The following is a 20557-nucleotide window of genomic DNA, read 5'->3' as shown; positions in this document are numbered from 1 at the left end:
TGTACTTGCCCAGGTTACTGGGGCTCACAGTCAGGGACAACTCTATGTCCCCATCACAGATCAGGACTGCCTGTGTCAGGGTTCTGTCTAAGTCAGAATCTCCTTCAGTTCCCATAGTGATTCCCACTACACCCTTTGTCTGGGGACCAACACTGCTAACAGTAGTACTGGGAGCAGGCGCCTTAGGGGCAACAGTGTTGGGGGCTCCACCCTTTTTACAATCACTAGTCCAGTGAGTTGTATTTTTGCAAGAGTTGCACCAGGGTTTCTTTTGACCTTCTTTCTTCTTCCCTTTAGGCTGGGACCCACCCTCTTTAGCATTAGTTTGGGGCCCTGTTGAAGACTTCTGGTCTTTAGATTTCTGATCTCCACCCTTCTGGTCTGTTTTCTTCTGATCACCCCCTTGGCCCTGGTTCTGGTTCTTTTGCTTAACCCTGGTTCTGACCCATTTGTCTGCCTTCTTTCCCAATTCTTGGGGAGAGGTCAGATCAGATTCAACCAAGTGTTGATGCAGTTGCTGGTTTTGACAGTTATTTAAAATCTGTTCTCTCATCATCAAATTGTACAATCCTGTATAATCAGATACATTACTTCCCAGCAACCAACCCTCCAAAGCCTTAGTGGCACATTCAATGTATTCAGACCAGTCCTGAGTCTGTGTCTTTTGGGTGTCTCTGAACATTAACCTGTACTGTTCAGTGGTTAAGCCTAACCCATCAACTAGGACACTCTTCAGGACTCTGTAATTTCTGACATCCTCTTCTCTAACAGTGAGGAGTCTATCTCTGCCTCTCCCCTCAAAGGAGAGCCATAAGATTGCTGCCCACTGGTCTTCAGGAACCTGCTGCACTTTTCAGGCTCTCTCAAGAGCAGTCATCCATTTGTGGATGTCATCCCCACTTTTGTAGGGGGGCACAACCTTGGACAGGTTCCTATTATCAAAGACCCTATCTTTGTCCTTAGGGACAATGCTGCCACCAGTGGGTATAGACCCACTCTCTTTATGCTGCCTAGCCTTGCTCAGTTTTTCTTCCATCAGGGCTACTTCTAGCTCCTGCTTCCTGATCCTCAGCTGGGCTTCTTGTATTCTGGCCTCATGCTCCCTCCTCTGAGGGGTGGTCATCCTTCTCCTGGAGTGACCTTGAGAGCCTCTAGAGGTATGAGAAGCATTAGATTCACCTGAGTGATTCCTTTGCCTCCCAGACCCCTGGTTAAGTCCATTGGGGAGATCCAATGGGGGGATCCCATTGTCAGTCCCCAATAGCCTTAAGTTAGCTGGGCCACGTATAACACTTGGCACTGGGCTAGTTCTCCCTTCATCCTCACTACCTCCTGTATCCCCATCACTTTCCTCCTCTGTAGTATGATTCTCATCTAAGGGATGACTATTGGAAAGGGGTACTTCAGTAGCATCTTCAGAAGGGGGGCCTCCTGTTCCTGTCCCTAAGGGGCCTAACTGGGAGGCTTTCCTGAGAGCTTTCTGATCTTCATCAGCCTGTAACAGCTCTCTGAGTTCAGCAGAAGTAGGATTCTTGGGCTATTTAAGGCCCCTGATATTTGCCAACTGCCTGAGCTTATTTTGATTTAGGGTAGCAAAGATGGATGGTGCCCTCTGGGGGTCACTCTCAACAGAGATGGGTACATTGGACCCCTCTGCCCCAGCCATTGCTCTTAAGTGTGGGTGGATGTGTTGCAATCTACCTACACTTGGGTTTACCTACTAGACCTATCTAGTAGTTGTAGTCAGGGTGTGCTACTCCCTTTGCTCTACAACACTAAGTTCAGTAGAACTTAAGTATATCTAATCTTGTTTTATATGTACCTACAGGTACCTATGTGATCTTTCAATTGGTAACCAAGAGATTACAATGGTAAAACACAGCAAGCTCAAATCCAACCGCTGCTCACCAATGTGAGAAGTTGGCCTGGTATATGATGTTCACTAGTTAAAGTGACCACCTTGTACCATGCCAAGCAACCCTTATGGTGTGGTTGTAAGTCAACCTTTTCGGACTAGCTGCCCTAGTGGTAGCGTAGGCTAAGCAGTCTTTGAGGCTAAACTCGTGAAACGTGTTAAGCAAGCTGTATTACCAAATGCAACCCCCTTTTATACCAATGAAAGGACACCACACAGATATATATTCAAAATATATATGTATTTATTTCTCAAAGTAACCCCTAGTCTCTTTATGAGCACAGGAGCACAAATCGTCAAACAAGATTACAGTAGAATACACAGAAGTTGCACTTTATATGGATAGGCCCTGGTGGCCGCTCAAACCATATACTAAAATAGTGGTATAAGTACCACGAACAGAAAAGGGAAAAGGCCTAGGGCCTCTAGAATCGCTGGGCCTACAAGGAGCTAACTTCAGTTAGTGACCAGGAGGACCACGGGTTGCGTGTGCAGAGCAAATAGTCACACGCGAGCTCCCATAGGTTTTCTATGGGTGCGTAAAAAGTACAAAGTTACTGCAAAAAGGATCTTCCGGAGGGACTATGAACTCAAGATTCGAAACACAGACACTAGAGATGATACTCTAAACTTGGGCACCGGAGTGCCAGCTTTACCTCACCCACAGGAAGCGGGTGCGTAGGTGTCGAAGTGCGTCGGGTTTCTTCTATCTGTTCAATGGAGCCTGAAGACAAAGATGCTGCAGGCGATCGTCCCGGAAGAGATGCGGTGGATCCAAGAGTGGATCGGAGTTGTAGAAGACCTGTAAGCAGAGGGGACAGTGTTCACAGTCACTAGCCAGTGACCAGCGTGGCACCAGGTGGGTACCAGGAGATGTCGGGTGCAAACAGGAAGGAAGGTGTAGCTTGTCTCTGCAGCCACGTGGTCCCTGAAGGTTGACGACGTCCAGGAGTCGGTTCACGAGCTGTCCCACGCAGGCTCTCGCAGTCGGCGGTGTCGGCGACTTGATCGAAGCAAACAAGCCTTGGCAAAAGCAAGTGTTGTGGAAAACGAAATAAACTGATGGTTCTGACCAGCAAGGTCAGAGGGATTGCTCCTTTGGAGGGGAGCAAGGGCCAGTCTGGAGCAACCAGACCAGTGGTGTAGTTTTTGAAGTTCGTTGCCAAGATGGCCACTAGCCAGCGGGCCAGCAACCGGTTAGGTGCGTCGAGTGGCAAAATGCAGAAGGGCCCTACGCAGATCGTGGAGATGCTGGAGGGCTCACCTTTGGTGCAGATGCTGCTCGGATGTTGGGCTTCTCAGATCCCAAAGCACAATTTGGAGGGAGCCTCGGTTGTTGCGCTTGCAGCTTGTCGTGGTCTTTTCAAGATGGCTGGCTCCACGTGTCTCGGTGCCTCCACGGGTCTCCTCTTTTCAGGGACTGTGGATCGGGCAGTGAGAGGTCTGGAGGTCCAGGTCTTGTAAGTCTCTGGGCTCGAGCTCCGGCGGGAGGCGGCGGCAAAGCAGATGTTGATTCGCTGGATGGTGCTTGCGTTAGCAAGGTGGTCACTCCCTGACCACAGGGGAGATTGGCTTTAGTCCTCTGTGCGGCAGAGCATCGAAGTTCCCGTCTTCTTCTTAGTTTCAAGTTGATTCCAGGATATCTGAAGTCTTAGAACACAGCTCCTACCTTTAAGCGGATTCTAGGGGCCGGACTACCTGCTAGGTCCCTCCCTAAGGGTGGGACCAGGAAGGGGGGTGGTTACACCCCCAATCCTTTGTCCAGCTCGCCCCAGGCCCGGTACTGGTGTGCCCCAGGACCGGATTGAACTGGCATATGCACCGAGGCTCCTTGTGAGCCTCAGGCATGTCTGGTTTCTTTCAAGCCCTACCTGACCAATACACAAAATCCTGTCTGGGGTGGTGCACGCACCTCCCCTGGCAGGAAACCCTTTGTCCACACCTCCCAAGCTGGAAGGACTCCCAGCAGCAGGAGGGCAGACTTGTGTCTGTGGTGGCAGCATCCATTTTGTGGAGCTGAGGCTATGTCTGATTTTACCCGGGTTTCAGGTACTGTACATGTCGTGTCCCTCTAGAAGGGTGGAATGCTAACCCCGTCGCCAGAATTGGCGAGGGGTTAGTATTCCAATTCGTATGACACCTTACTCGACATGTTTTGATAAAGCCAAACCAAAGTTAGCATTTAACCGCGAGGTTCATAATGCACTTAAGAGTATATGGTATGACGATATCTGGAAACAGTAGAAGGAAGTTGTTCCGACCACTGCAGACAGGCTCAGCTCATGCCAGAGCACCATCTCACATGGAACCAAGCACTCTGCCTTCAGGATTGTTAAGGCCTGCCATAGGAGTGACTTATAGGTTAACATGTGTCCCATTTAAGGTTAGGTATAGGTATACTACACCTAAGTAAGAGGTGGTTACACCAACTTACCCCAGCTGAGTGATCAGCCAGTTGTGTCAAATTTGTTAGGCCAAGCCTGGGGTGGCATAATACATGCTTCAGCCCCTGGCAGGCCTTAGATACACCAATGCCCTGGGTACCTAGTGTACACTGGTACAGGGGCTCACAGGGTGATCCACTTCCAATTGGTTATGCACCTAGGGTGCATAGTGTAAATTTAGTAGAGAGAACAGCAGGCTGGGGATCTGATTGGCAGGCCCACAGCCTCAATATGTCAAAAACCAGTGAAGCAAAAAGCAAAAATTTGGGGTGACCATAGGATAGCAGACCCTACTCTCCTACAGAGTGTCACTGTGGACACCAAGGGTCCAAAAAAGTGCTTCAAGCAGCCATTAGACCCCATCTACTGACCCTCAGCATTAATAGTGTGCCCCTAAGACACCCCATTCACCCCTCCGCTGCACCTAAAGCCCACTCGATGTACTCACAATAACTCTAGTAATGCTCAGATCCCTAAATAAAAACTAAACTCACTTAAAGCATGTTAGCATGCCTCCATTTGCAGCAGCACTCAAGAGCTTCACTGCAGACTTCCTTATTTGTAAACCCAAGTACCTACTCTAATGAGAATCCACCACATGGTGGCACTGTGTGTGTAATTTATAAACAAAGTTAATTAGTGCAGCATTTAATTGTTTAATTTACCTTTAAAAAACATGCACTTAACCTGAAGTTTAAAGTGGCATGTGGGTTGCACCAACTGCAGTTGCCCCATGAGAAATACCTTGGGTCCTAGCACTTACTTTTTTGAAAATTAAGCACTGGGCCCTTAAATCCTTCCGCCAGCCCTCAGATACCAACATAACGGCTCCGCAGAATGCCAGTGTGTGTCCCAAATCTGGCTCACAGACCCCCTCTGCCAAACCTCATTGCCCATCAGACCCCTTCTACTTGTACAATTGTGGATTCAGAGCCTCTCTTCTCCACTTCTGCTGCCTTTGACCCCCTCTTCCATTGCTCACCCCTCTCCACTGCCTCTGTCAGCCAGTTCCCCAAGATCTAGCAGGTCGAGGCCTGGTGTTACTCTTTTGCTTCTTAGAAACATTCAGCTGGTCCTAGGAATCCGTCTGATTTAAGCGTCCAACACTCTGCAGCTCTCAGACTTGTCTGTGTCCCCAGCTCTCGCTACCACACTTCCACCTGATGCTTCAGTAAGCTTCAAACTCCAAACTCACCCTATGCTGCCCTTTGAACCTCTGAAGGAAAGCTCTCAAGTTTCCTATTTTCATGTGCGACCAGTTCATTCACTCTGGGTATTTCCTTTTAATTTTGATTTATAATCTTGACTAAACCATTAAAAATTCAGTTCTATAAAAGCATAAAATACACAGAAAATAAGCATGGACAATACAAAAGCTGCCAGTTGGACTTTCATCTTTACAAATGCTTTTTAACTGATGCTACATTGGCAACCCGTACAGAAATGCCAACATGTTCCATGAAGGAATGGATGCTGCCACCGTGCATCCTGACCACCAGAGGGGGCGCTACAATGGCATGCCTGCTCTCAACGCCTAAAACGTCATCAATCCGCTGCCAGTTTGAAGCAAGATGTTGCACTCGAATAGCGGTGAAAAGATTTAGCTACAATGATGAACTTGACAAGCACACACGTCAATACAGGGGCCAACGCCTAAACAAGCAATGGCAAAGTCAATAGGTTTGGCAATTTGAGAGCTGTTGGTATTGTTAATGTCAATGACTATTGGCCATGTGTTATGGAGTGCAGTGGGTGTATGTGGTGTGGAACGGAATTATGTGGGTTGGAATGGGATTCTTATTTGTGGAATTGTGTAGTGTGTGGAATGGATATGTGGAATGGAATTATGTGGCATTGTGTGCAGTAGAATTATGTGGATAGGGATTATGTGGTGTAAAGTTTACTGGAATTTTGTGGAGAGGGATTGTGTGTTATGGAGTGTAATTTTGTAAAAGTGGTATTGTGTGTCGTGGAGTGGCATGTAGTGGACTGGAATTATGTGATGTGATGGTGAATTATGCACATGAGGTAGAATTCTGTGTAGCACTGTTGAATGTGTCCCGATATCTGTAAATTACACACAGATACGTTTAGAAAATTTCTTTGGCGCCCAAGATCCTGGCAGGGTAGACAGCATCCGCCCTGGGAAAAGAGTGGGTAGATGCTGTCTACAAGCTTATATCCTCAACGTGTGCCCTGCAACAACATGTATGCATGCACATACAGCATGACACTGCAACAATCATATTGCCTTTTTATATTTTACAATTTCAAATGGTAGATGCCGATTTTGGAGTTGTAAATTAAAAAAATGAAATAAAGGGTGTGAGAATGTGCATGATAAAGAAAGGAGCAATCCAGTTACAAATTGCAGGTGCCAGGCCCTGTCAAGGGTGCTCAGTGTGCCGAGGGCAAAACACAGTGTAGTGCTGGAGGTACCATGGTTATCCCCCCCCAAAATAGAACACAGAGGGGCTTGTTACGATGTCAGTGGGTCCAACATTGATGGCACGCAGGTGTCGTACCCACCAGCATCTGATATTGTGATCCTGTGGTGCATTGTGATGCGGCGGGTGAAGGTATCCGGCGGAGGGACCTTGAGCCCGTTGGTGCGTCACAACACACCATGTATGAATGACAGTGGAGCCAGGCTCGGTTCTGCCATCAGGATTATGATGGCAGTTTCCGACAGCCTTTTCATGTTGGGCTCTCTCACATGAAAAGGCTGTTGAAAGTGTCTTTGAGGTACCCCTAGCAGGTTCCCCTTCTTCCCTGCCCTCACAATGGGGCCTGGGTGGCACCTATGTTGCCCCCCTAAACAAGCACCGTGAGGTGCCTGCCTCAGGGTGCAGGGATGTTTGAAAACATTCCTTTGTCAATGGAATCTCGTGCTGCAGGCCTTTTCCGCCCGCCGGACAAGCTTCCGTTGAAAAATGGATGATTCCAACTGCCAAATACTGCGGTCGGAACCGCCGGCCTAAGATCGGGCATAGTGTCGGTTGGTAAGTAGTGTGGGAGGTCAGGCCGTGACAGGACTTTACCAGACCTCCCCCACGTTTTAGCAAGAACAAGATGCAGTCAAAAAAACATTTTGAGTGGAAGCAGGAAGGCAGTGCATGCATAGGCACCTTGCTGTCTCTCAGGAAATTGTGACTGTATTCCCATGAGACTTCAAGATCTCGCGAGAACGGCAGCCATCTTGGGCAAGCCTGGCTACAAAAGCCCCGCCCTCGCTATGACCCACTGCTTGTTCAACCTGTCTGGAGGAAGCAGCTCACTGCAACTCCACATGGCGCTTGAGGTCTGCTTGCGCCTCACTTTCCAGTTCATCCTTCGTGACATCCTGAGAGCAGCAATTCTGCTATGGGAACCTGCAAAACAAGAAGAGGAACAACACATCAACAACAGAAAACCATTCGACTAGAAGTCTGTAATGTTCATGAGTGCAGAAAAGTAAGGGTAAAGCTCTTACCATCCTGTGGTTTAACGAGCCTCAGAAGGCCCTCATTGTTGACTATGTCGAGCCTGAAAGAAGAATAGAGAATCTTGGCTAATATAACGGACCTCTGAAAAACGGAGTAACTTGTAACCCAGGGCGTAGGACTACGCTACGCTCGCCTAGTTTGCGCAACTACGCGCTACGCGAATTGCACGTAGCACAGTGCAAAAACGCATAGCAGGCATTTTTTGCTTGCTCGCGGCCCTCAATGTCAAGTTGGCGACCATGAGCAAAATAACATCCTGGTGAGACTTTTTCCTCGTTCGTGATCAGCAACATCAAGTTGCCGATCGCGAGCGTGGAAAATAAACCTCCCGGCGAGATTCTTAACGCGGGAAGGTCAGGTTTCTCATTGCAAGTGGTCGCGTATACTCTCGACTGCTCACGATGAGAAACTACCAGTCGGCGTTGAGAAAGCTGCCGCTCGAGTACAAATCTACTCGAGCGGCAGAAAACGATCGCTTGCACTGTGCAAGATGCCGTTTGCAATGATTGCACAGTGCGGACAAGCATGTGGCACTGTGCAATCACTGCGAACAGCATTTTGCACAGTGCACTATGCAGTTCGCGTAGCTACTCGTAGCTTGCGTAGTGCGAAGTGCACTTCATGTAGCTACGTGTAGCGCTACTACGCAAACTACGCCCAGGGTTAGTAACTTGTATCTAAGACTAGATACGAACTGCATATTCAATTGAGAAAAGAACTTATTCTTTTTTCTGAACAATTGAGGGCTATAGAGACATTGCTTATAATCAGTACCACAGGAATTTTGCACTTTTGTGGCTGCTGCATTTTTTGCATAATTAAAGATTTGCCGCTTGTGCCACATAATTCATCATGTTGCACAATCTGCAGATTTCGGCAAAAAAAACAATTCTAGCACAAACGGATTAAAAGTTACTAAAATATGGCGACCCGTATCAGAACGCACTGAAAGGCCTTCTTACAAAGGATGACTCATCACCTTTCAGTTGTTATTGCTGCATTTCGGTGTTGAATTGATACTAACAAAGTGAAATATTTTCCCAGACTATGTAATTGTGTGCAAAAATGACATAACAATAAAGTAATGCAATCACAAAATGTACCATATTTGTGCAACATAACTGGGCCTTTCACACCACATAATTTATACAACCCTTTCGCATAATCTGATCCTACTCTGCTGCATAATTCCAGGTGCCCTGCTTATAATATAGAATTTTTTAAAGGAATGATTGTAATATCTGACAAACGAAGTTTGTGAAAGGCACCAAGTGAAAGAACAGGTATCATTTATTTGTGGAACAGAGTTTATGTTTCTATCCCTGGGGGCATTATTTTAGTGGGGCAACGCTCCTCCGCTCCTCTTCCGTAACAGAGGAGCTGCCCCTGCTTGTAGCACAGATACAGACACAAAAAATGGGGGGGGCATGGTGAGCAAAATAACAAAGGATTTAACACAGATTTCTTGACTGGGGGTGAATGTTTTGATTTGTTCTGCATTGGGTCCATCAATTGTGTCTTTTGCTTTCTCGCCCTAAGTGCGCCGGGTATGCCCAGGCCTGGGTCCCGGACTCACTGTGCCACTGGATTCAAGCTAGCCTGGCTGAAGAGGGTGTTAGCCCTAAACCGGTCCCTGGATGCTTGTTTCCAGCCCAGGGAAGACATGGCTTGGCAGTTCGGGCTGGACTGTTCCCTTGAGGCACAGGGTCTAGACTGATTTGCATATGGCCAGGTCTAAACTGGGGTGGCATGGTGAGCAAAATAACAATGGATTTAACCCAGATCTCTTGACTGGGGGTGAATGTATGATTTATTCAGCATTCCGTTCATCATTTGTTCGCGTACCACAAATACAGCAAGGTTTGTTCACATATTTTAATCCTGGTTTCGGGTGGGTCAGGAGGGTTTGTTTGGACACTCAGTGGATGACATAAAGTGATCATGTCAGGGAAAACGACCATGTTTATGAGTGGAAGAGTGACTATCAAGGACCTCATTCCCAAAAAGTTCATTAGGAAGACGGCTGGTGGTAATAGGCTAGTAATACCCGTGCTTAATTTGAGCTGGTGGTTGCCGTTGGGTCCATCGGCTCTCATTTTTGGGCAACGTCACTTATTTTTCCTCATCAGAAATTGACCGAGAGCATGAGAGAGAAAAACAAACTACTGCTTTTCGAAAGAGGAAATATCACTCGCCATAAAAATCCACATTTCAGACTACTTACGATGGTAAAATTACTGCCAGTGTAACTGCATTACTGCTGCCAAATTCCAATTACATTTTTTTTACTGCTGCCCAGGACTGATGCACTTAACAGCATAAATCAGAGGTAGGTTTGTCATAAAACTTCAGTAAGGCGTAGACACTGAGCTCTCAGGCAGTGTCACAGGAGTACATTGTCATCCTGGGACTCTAGTGATGTAGCTGGAATGTATGCCTGGCCAGAAATATTGTTACTTCCCACCATCTTTAGCCTCTAAATGCATATTTATAAGTAAGGCTGGCTGTTTTCCGTTTTTACGGATTTGTACAGATAAATACAAGCAGAAAACAACATGTTTTCTGTCTGCATTTATTTTTAAAAGTACCTTCAGGTCGAGTTAGCGCTACGTAAAACTGAAAAAGATGTTCTGCTGTCATTTGCTCCTTACTTGATGGAAGGCCTCGTCTTAGGCGCCAGAGTCAAGCCTGTTACTGACTACCTTCCCTAGTAACACACGTCTTGTATCACAAATGCACACTATTTGCCTATGAAGACAAGCTGGACCGAACACCAAAATCTCTTCTGGCAAAAATGTTCCAATCAGGCGCCCACCGCTGAGGTCGTGGCCGGAATGGAGCCATGGGGCCTGGCTTTCATGGGTGGGTCAAGGCCGCCCATCGTCCTCTGAAACCAGATCCGCGGCCAGCAGCCCTCCAGGAAAATGCCAGATTGTGCTACTTACCTGTCCGGCCCCAGACTGGCCAGTCTGGGCCCTGGTACTCCTACGCCAGGCCCCCCTTCAAGATTCCCTTCCTATTTAGGGAGGTACCAGCACGGGTGGTCACAAGGGCGCCCCCTCCCTGGGGAAAGCCCGCAGTCCTTTCCTTTGCGCACAGTTTGTGGTTAAGGAGATTACCAGGCGTTGGAATAATGGTGTTTCACGCTTGAGGCATTATAAGTGTCACTCTGAGGCTGGCGTGCTTGCAGCGGCTACTTAACTTTACTTCTGTTGGTCGCGGGGATGAGGAATCGTGGGGCAGAAGCAGGGGCCAGGATATTTTATCACCAGATGCAACAGTGGTAGCCCTGGAGTTTAAAGCAAGACACCAAAACCAGGGTCTCGCAGTGCGCACGCGCAGAGCAAGTGCGCACGCTCAGAGCAAGTGAGCCCTGCGCATGTTGGGCCTCATTTATAAGATTTTGCTGTGGGGCAGCGCCTCAGGCCTTCCTGCTGCGCTGCCCTACAGCAAAAGAAAACATCAGGAATGTGCCAAATGTATCAGATACTGCGCATTACTGTCCTTTTCCCTTGCGCTGGCCCACAACGGGCTGCCATGCGCCAATGCAGGCACCCTTGAACCATGGTGCAAGGGTGCCTGCTTTGTAGGAGTGATTGTTTTTGGGCAGGAAGGGACACCTTCCTGCACGAATTCAATCACAAGAGGCGTTTTCCTCTTTCTATGTCTGCTGCAGAATGTAGCACACATAAAAAAAAGAAAAAACAAGAAGAAATAAAGGCATTTCTCCTCGTTGCGCCTCCCTTATGCCTTCCCTGGGGAGGAGCAGGCTTTTGTGGTATTCCCAGGTTTACGAAATCTCATAAATCTGTGACTGTATCAAATGCCACGGGTGTTATGTGGGAACACCCACAGCACACAATCCCTATCGCAGATGTGAGTCAACACTGACAGCTGCTGCTCCTCTGCTAAGTCGGAGGAGCGTCGCCCCACTGCTTCAACTGAAAGCTGAATACAAAAAACAAAACGATAATAACGTCCCGTTATTTGTATTTTATATTCAGCTTGCAGTTGAAGCTGCGGGCGGGGCTGGGCTCCCCCCATCACAGGGCGAGGAGTGGTGGCAGCACCTTAAGTGCGCATGATGGTATGGTCGGCCGTCTTGGGCCGGTCAAACCATCATGCGCACTTTGCATGTTCTCCGCCCAAGCTGCATTACAGCCTGGGTGGAGAATGTGCAAACTCTGTCAGCCCCAGTCTAAGCGTTGAACCATGGTGCTCAGACCAATCACAACACAGCGTTGTCATCAATCTGGAGATTCTGAGAGGCTGTGTGCTTCCCTTCCTGGTTCCTGCTGCAGAGAGGACGGAGGAGAGGTGGCGTCCGGCAGAAATAAGGCAAGTGTTTTGTTTTTTTATCCCCCGCCCACTACCCCCGTTGGGTAGCAGCTGTTACTGAATGCAGATACTTGCGCTTTGTTGCCTCAGTCCATATCTACAAGGCCATGTAAAGCCACATAGGGTGTCTTTATGTGACCTTGAGCTATTGCTTTGCAGTGTGTGCCGCTAGACCGTCAGTAAAAGAGACGTTCCGGCAGCACAGGTGCCTTGTAAATGAGGCCCGCTGTGTTTAATTTTGTCTGTTTTTACAGTTTTACATAGCGTGAACTCAGCCCAGGGTTTGGAGCGCTTTACATGAGTCCCAGTTACATTACACAAGAACACATTCATTTTTAATGTTTTGTAGGCACGGGGAGATTAAGTGATTTACCCAGAGTCACGGGATATTGAGTTGACTCCGAGACTCGAACCTGGCTCCCCCGTTCCAAAGTTGGCAGCTCTGGCCATAACTCCACAGCCTCTCCTTAGGGCAGATTTCAAGTTAATAGGTCAGGGATGCCGGGACATCATGTTCCTTATTGACACGACCCACACCTACAACAAGCAAACTCCCAATTTTCATAAAGATTTTCTAGGGTGGCAGCCAAGTGTCTGTTTGTTTGTCATTTGGAAAGAAATACATCACTGCTGCAGCAACTGCTGTCCGTGAATGATGCTTGCACTTCTGCTGCCCACTCAGTGTGTGGATGAAGCTTGCTCTGTTGCTAATTGTGCTATGCTTGAAGGAACTAACCTAGCCTTCTACTGCCCGGGCAGTGTGTGGAGGGAGCGTGGGCTCTGACACTACTGCACCTGACAGGTAACTGTCTCCCTGGATCTCAGCAGTCCCTGTGACTGGCTTCCAACCCATGGTTCCCTGACTAAGTGAAGACTAATAGTTGTTCTAGCCCATTGGCTCAGGAAATGCTACGCCATTTACAACTACTGCATTCTTTTTATAATGATATGTGATTTACTTACCTTAAAAAATAATATCTCTAATTTGCTCAATAGATTTTTGTCATTTTGGTGTCCAAGGCCAGACTCGGAACCCAAATCAGGCCTGGCAATTTTGTTGGACCAGCCCTTCCCAGGGGGAGAGAGGGTGCAAGTGTGAAGCACTGGTGCTTTTATTACTGGGGGCCGATATTGCAGCACCGCTGTAAAACCGACCCCAACCCTTCCAGCCTCTCGGGGAAACGCTGATGCCCGCTACGGCCAGTCCTGCCCTGTTGGTGTCTACTTCAAGATAAAGGCACAAGCAATTTTTAAAAATTGGTATCAGATTGCTATTGTTTTGTGTTTCTCACTTGTGGACTGTCTTGGTCATTCAAAATGCTTTACACGTGTTCCTTGGATTACGCCTGACTGCCCTCTGCCACAGCTACCCAGGACTGAGGTTGGGGTTTTATTAAAGAAACCTAACTGGACAAAATAAAGATTGTGACCATGCCCCTTTCCGTATAGGGTCTCCCCACTGTTCTGAGTTATACACAGGAAGTGGATTAACCTACAAGCGGACAATGCACTCTGTTGCTCCAGATATGCTCCTTCACATACTAACCGAGAAGAAGATTGGCATAAAAGGGATCAAACCTTGACCCCATAGGCATGCCACACGTGTATTGGTGTGCCACATCTTGGTACAAGAAAAATATTTTACTGCGTACCACCTCTGTAACTCTAACAAAAATAACCCATTGATCTCATGTGCAAAAAGTGTTTTACGCAAATGAGACGTTTTTCATGCTACATTATGGTGTACTGGGAGGAGAACATAGGTGACTAGAATAATTGGATTTTCAGTAAGGGTGGGCGGTAAACTCCACTCCGCCGGCGGAGCTTGCAATGTATTTTTACTCTGTGGAGTTCGGGAGAAAACTCCGCCTCCCACGTAGTGTTGCGGAGTTTATCAGCGCCGGCCCACCTGTAATGGTTAAATCATTTACTATGCTGTATGTACTCTCTATAAAGCGCTCTACCGCTACTGTAACCACCTGTCCACTACTTACACTGACCCTCTGCAAATCCAGCCTCATGCCTGTCATCCGATGCTGATCTTTTAATGGATTTCATTAGTCCGTAATTTTAGCACTCCGGGTCACATGACAGTCACTCCTACGGCTGACCCAACTGTGAGACTCGTCTTGGAGTGGGCGGTACTGGTGCTCTGTAAAATGACCAAGTATTGGAACATTAGCAGGTCCACCGCCAATCCTAGTGTGCCATACAGATTCCATAGCCCTGATTGGTTGTGGGATTCAAACATGGCTCGGTCTGGCCCGTCCTCTTACAGTCGGCGGGTGCCTCCTAGATTCAGGTGTAGGGGAGTTACTTTGTGTGGGGGTGTGTTAGGTATGGACTGTCAGTGAAAGAGTGCCCGTGGCTTGCCGTGGAGGGTGAAGCCGCCTTCTGTTCTGGATCAGAAAGAGAGAGGGAGCTGAGGGAGAGGGACCAAGTGGAGTAAGGCACCAGACGACGTAGGACACCCAATGAGCCAGACCTGAAACAGAAAACCTTGAAGTCAAGCTGCCGAATACCTACCAGCGTTTGACTGTATAATACCACACAGCACTGGCAGCGTTTGATGGTACAGCACACTCGAAGAATCAGAGCTCATACCTAGCAACATATGCGAGTGCAAGTGCAAGAACCTCAGAAGCCCAGACATAGTGTCCTGGCAGCACGTAATCGTTCCGAAAGCAAATCGGAGAGCCTGGCACTTCCGGACCACAGAACCTTCTTGACACAAAGTATGAGGTATGCTTTTCTTCATTACGCAAAGTGTGCCTCATGAAGAAGGAAAGTTTTGGTAATGCTCTCATGTTTAGACATGCCCATAAAGGTAAAACATTATTCCTTGACTTCTCTCGCTTTGGAAAGCCCTCCCATTGACATTTAGCTCCACTGCGTCTCAACCGCTTCTCAAAAAGCAGCACAAAGTTTACCATCCGTCGGAAGGCTTTCCGTGACATTGACCCATCAGTGTTTTCACTGGGGCGGGCCCGATCTCCGCGGAATTCCACCGAGATTTTATGCAACTCCTCTGAATTCCACGTAGTGCAACTCCGCAAGCTCTGCCCACCCCTGATTTTCAGTATGGATATCACTATATTGACCGGCCGCAGTCAATACCATATCTCTCTGCCCAATTACAATGTTTACAAAGGTTCTTATGTGCCAAGTGTACTTTATCCTTCTTCACAGTCCTGTAGTAAGAGATCAGCTTCAGGTATCTCATTGCCAACTGATGGCATTTACCAAAGTCCATCGCCACGACAATCCCTCTTTGTCCACAGATGTTGCATCAAGCTTCAAACAGTGCACTGGTTTATTTTCTTTATCACTTAAATTCTTCTTCTTCTAAAAATATTTAATGCATCAATTTCTTGTAGAACAAGTTAAAAAAGACGTTTACTACATTATAAATCAAAAACTTAGGTGTTTAAGTAGATCTGTTTTTCAACCGTTCTTTTTGGAAAATCCAGCTTGAATGTTCTTCTAATCTGCTAGTTCTTGAGAACGTGAAAATTATTCAGAACTCAAAGTTTTCACGTGAAAAATTAATAATAAAGATCTCAGACACGTTCGAAGAAGCACATTCGCCAATGTTTACCAAGACATTGTAGTCAGCTGGGCACAAGAAGTGCTCTTCATACCAAGTGTGACACTTCCACAGAGGGAGAGTAGCCTTGTCTTGAAAATGCAGCCCAAAATGAGAGGACCTTCACCTCCAAGCAGAACTGAAAGCGGAAGGTGTCAGCCTGAGATCTTGTTGATAAAAGAAATAAGAACATGTGTATGCACCCCTGCAGCCTTGGAACCCCCACTTTACATCTACCCAGCCAACTACACTTCAGCCACTACTACTAAAACACCACATACACTGTCCACCTATTCCATGTTCTCTGCTCTACACAGACCCCACCTACATTCAACACCACCCACACAGCTATCAATAGATTACATTTTCAATTCCATGACCACCTACACCAGCATCTATTATTATCCCACCAACACTGTATTCCTCCACTGTACGCATAGCAGCACGCTACCTATACCCTACGTCTAAATCTTCTCCACAACCTACACCATGGTAATACACTTAAACCATAGCCCTTGTACTGCTATCTATACCCTGCATCATTACATACATGCTGCTCCCCTAGCTACACCCAGCGCCCCACACTATTACCACATTTACAATACAAATACCACACTTGTCAGGACTTACGCTCATGGTAAGCATCGGGGATCAGAAGGAACAGCCTAAAACATGCCCTTCATCATCACCACTTGCGACCAACACACTACATATATAAAATCTACATCATGTACCCTACACATGACCTACTTACAATGCACATTCCAACATTAACCATACATTATCACCTACAGTGCATACTAGCACTTACACCAATACTTACTCACTGTACCTGGACTGCACATTAAAACCCTACGTAAAACTATATCACCTACACCTCCTAACACCACTTAAACACACCACCCACATACATCACACATATACACCCACACTACCATCTTCCATCGACACTTGAATCCACATCGACACCAACAGCTGACCCCAGCTTTAGCCGCCATGCACCTCACAATTTATCTGTACATTACAGCTTCCACACCCCTTTACCCAACACTATTCATATACATTCCTCCCACTTCTTAACACTGCACTGCGGTCTACACCTACGACTAAACATGATACTTTCTACTGTTGATTCTTTCAGACCACTCCCCCCAATGGCCAAAAGAATGGATTGGACCACTGCTACATCCCACTGCTGCACCCTATCCATGCACTGCCTCTTTCCTAAACCCCACACCCACACACTATATGCAACCTACATCATGCCTACCCTCCTGCGTGCATTACTACCCACACCATTCGATCCTACACCAGAATCTGCATAATACGCCACCACCTACACATGGTATGCAACCCAACATCACACCTACACTCCCACGTACATTACCACCTACACCAACACCACTAGAACCTACACCAGAATCTACATAATACACCACCACCTACACACTGTATGCAACCCAACATCACACCTACACTCCCACGTACATTACCACCTACACCAACACCACTAGAACCTACACCAGAATCTACATAATACACCACCACCTACACACTGTATGCAACCTACATCACACCTACACTCCCATGTACATTACCACCTACACTAACACCACTAGAACCTACACCAGAATCTACATAATACACCACCACCTACACACTGTATGCAACCTACATCACACCTACATGTACATTAGCACCCACACCAACACCAGCACATCCTACATAGGTAGCTGCCACCACCTACACACTATATGCAACCTACATCACACCCACACTCATGTGTACATTACCACCCACACCAAAACCACTAGATCCTACAGAGGAAACAACATAATCCACCACCACATACAAACTGTATGCAACTTATACCACACCTAAACTCCTCTATACATTACCACCCACACCAACACCACTACATCCTACACCAGAATCTACATAATACACCCCCCACCTATACACTACATGTAACCTACATTGCACCTACCCTCCTGTGTACATTACCACCGACTCCTACACCACTAGATCCTACACAGGAATCTACATAATACACCACCAGCTACACACTACATGCAACCGCCATCACGTCTACACTCCTGTGCACATTACCACCCACACCAACACCACCACATCCAAACATGGTAATCTACATAATACACCAGTACTACCTACACACTACATGCAATCTACATCACACCTACACTCCTATGTACCTTACCACCCACACAAACACCACCACATCCTACAATGGATTCTACATAATACACCACCATTTACACACTATCTGCAACCTACATCACACCTACACTCCCGTGTACATTACCACCCACACCACCACTACCACATCCTACATGGGAATCTACATAATACACTACCACCTACACATTGTGTGCAACCTACATCATGCCTACCCTTCTGTGCACATTACCACCCCCACCAATACCACTAGATCCCACACCAGAATCGACATTATACTCAACCACATGCACACTATACAGTACCTACATCATGCCTACCCTTCTGTGTACATTACCACCAATACCACTAGATCCTACACCAGAAGGTACATAATACACCACCACCTACACACTGTGTGCAACCTACATCACACCTACACTCCTGTGTACTTTATAAGCCCCACCAACACCACTAGATTCTACACCAGAATCTACATAATACACCACCACCTACACACTACATGTAACCTACACTCCTGTGTACATTGCCACCCACACCAACATCACTAGATCATACAAGCTCCTGGTGCAAAGAATGAGCGCGAGAAGAGCAAGGTGCCAGATTCAGCCTGCTGGCAGATCTCTGCTGAATCTCGCAGAATTTTTATGTAACTCAGCGGAATTCCACAGAGTGACACCCCGCGAGCTCCATCCACCGCTAGTCCAAACACTCAACTTTTGATAACAAAGAACCAATAAGAATTGAAATCAGAGAAACATCCTCCGGCTTATCTGGTCCACCTTTGTCTGCCTCATGCATCACATCTAGTCCTACCCAATCTTCAGCTTTCCCCTTACTTTCTCAGCCCTGCTGCACTCCTACTTCCGGTTGTGCTGTTTTACAATCAGTTGAGGGATTGTGTCACCTGGTCTTCTGCTGGGAGTCTCAGAATCCTTTAAAATCTTCTACTTATAGTCACTCTTGAACATGCTGCTAATACCTCCCTATGTAGTGATCTCTAGTCTTGGGAACATGCTTCGATTAAGAATACAGCCTCTACTGAGAACATCCACCACTTCCACTAGGGCAATGGACTGCTCGTTCCAACAGTATCTCAAGCCCAAGCATCGCTCTCAACGCAGCGTTGTATTCTGTGGACGATGAACCCGTCCCACGTCAGGGTACCTCCTCCTCCTCAACGCGCTCTAGATCACATGGACCAAAATGGCAGCAGGAGTGCCACCATACAGCCTTTGACCCCGGTGACATCAAAGAGTTAACCTCTTGTCTTCTTAATCCCTCAACAGAGTCTTACTTGACACTGGAGAGTTTGACATTAAGCACAAAGTTGAGGAAGTACCAAAGGCTCTTACTTACTGCTCCTAAAGCAGTTTTCATGCCCCCGAGACCAGGGTACCTAAGGCAGCGTCAGGGAGTAGCAAGGAGCAAGCCAGAGGTAACTGGTCATAGTGCCGGCTGCTTCTAAGTGGCATCCGTGCTGAAGCAGTGCAATGAGACAGCACGGCTCCCACCCAAGAGCAACAAACATAACAAGAAACACATAAAGAAAGTTCGATCGTGGAAAGGTGAACCCCTCCCAAAAAAAAACTTGACATAATATGGCAGATGAGGCTGTTTTAGAAGATTGACATGTCCAGCTGTGAACCCGCCCCATCCTTCGTCTTCATCACCCAGCACTTGCTGCACAGTTGATTGTGCGCTTTATTTGAACCAACAGTCTTGAATCCAGAACCTTTGCAGTGATATTGGGTGTGCAATGGAAGTTGGGACCCATGCATGACACGCTCCTGAGTTTGTCCCCTCTATTGCTTGATCTTGACCAATGGATGAAGCGTGTGAGCGGAGCGGGGCTCAGAGACTCAGGGACACAAGGTGCAAGAGTAAGGCTGCTTCTCTCTCAATCTTCTAACATTTCACTCGTGTTAAGTCGTGCGAAAGATTTGCAAATGATTTTCTCGCCTCTGTTTACGTCAGAGTCCCTCAACGCTTCTCTTTGAGGGATCTCTTAGGACCTGGGCGCCAAGGCCTTGACCAGCCTTACGTCAGAATACACTTGTGCTTTCTCATTTCTCTTACAAACGTCAGCACACCTGACTCTGGTGTCAATTAATGAAATGGAAGCACAGGGGTGTGTGAGCATCAGAGCTGCTATCTCCTCCCCCTGCCATGCTAACATATCCACTACACCCATTGATGTGCACCATCCTATCATATCCATTACACCTATTGATGTGCACCATCCCATCATATCCATTACACCTATTGATGTGCACTATCCTATCATATCCACTACACCTATTGATGTGCACCATCCTATCATATCCATTACACCTATTGATGTGCACTATCCTATCATATCCATTACACCCATTGATGTGCACCATCCTATCATATCCACTACACCCATTGATGTGCACCATCCTATCATATCCATTACACCTATTGATGTGCACCATCCTATCATATCCATTACACCTATTGATGTGCACTATCCTATCATATCCACTACACCTATTGATGTGCACCATCCTATCATATCCATTACACCTATTGATGTGCACTATCCTATCATATCCATTACACCCATTGA

The 20557-nt window shown here is 47.1% G+C and overlaps 1 protein-coding gene across 1 annotated transcript in view; it reads right to left on the bottom strand.

Annotated features, from left to right (window-relative positions):
* GMNC (geminin coiled-coil domain containing) overlaps nt 1–19344 on the bottom strand; it is an 82134-nt gene extending 62790 nt beyond the window's left edge. Inside the window, exons 1-3 of the mRNA XM_085635171.1 lie at nt 19262–19344; nt 7832–7884; nt 7678–7730 (exon numbers count right to left, since the gene is read on the bottom strand). Coding sequence (XP_085491297.1) covers nt 7678–7730; nt 7832–7884; nt 19262–19344 — 189 coding nt within the window. The remainder of the gene's footprint in view (nt 1–7677; nt 7731–7831; nt 7885–19261) is intronic.
* Nucleotides 19345–20557: the final 1213 nt, after the last annotated feature.

This window comes from Triturus cristatus, chromosome 11, assembly GCF_964204655.1.
Source record: "Triturus cristatus chromosome 11, aTriCri1.1, whole genome shotgun sequence".
Classification (NCBI taxonomy): domain Eukaryota; kingdom Metazoa; phylum Chordata; class Amphibia; order Caudata; family Salamandridae; genus Triturus; species Triturus cristatus.
This window is presented reverse-complemented; position numbering and strand designations above follow the sequence as displayed.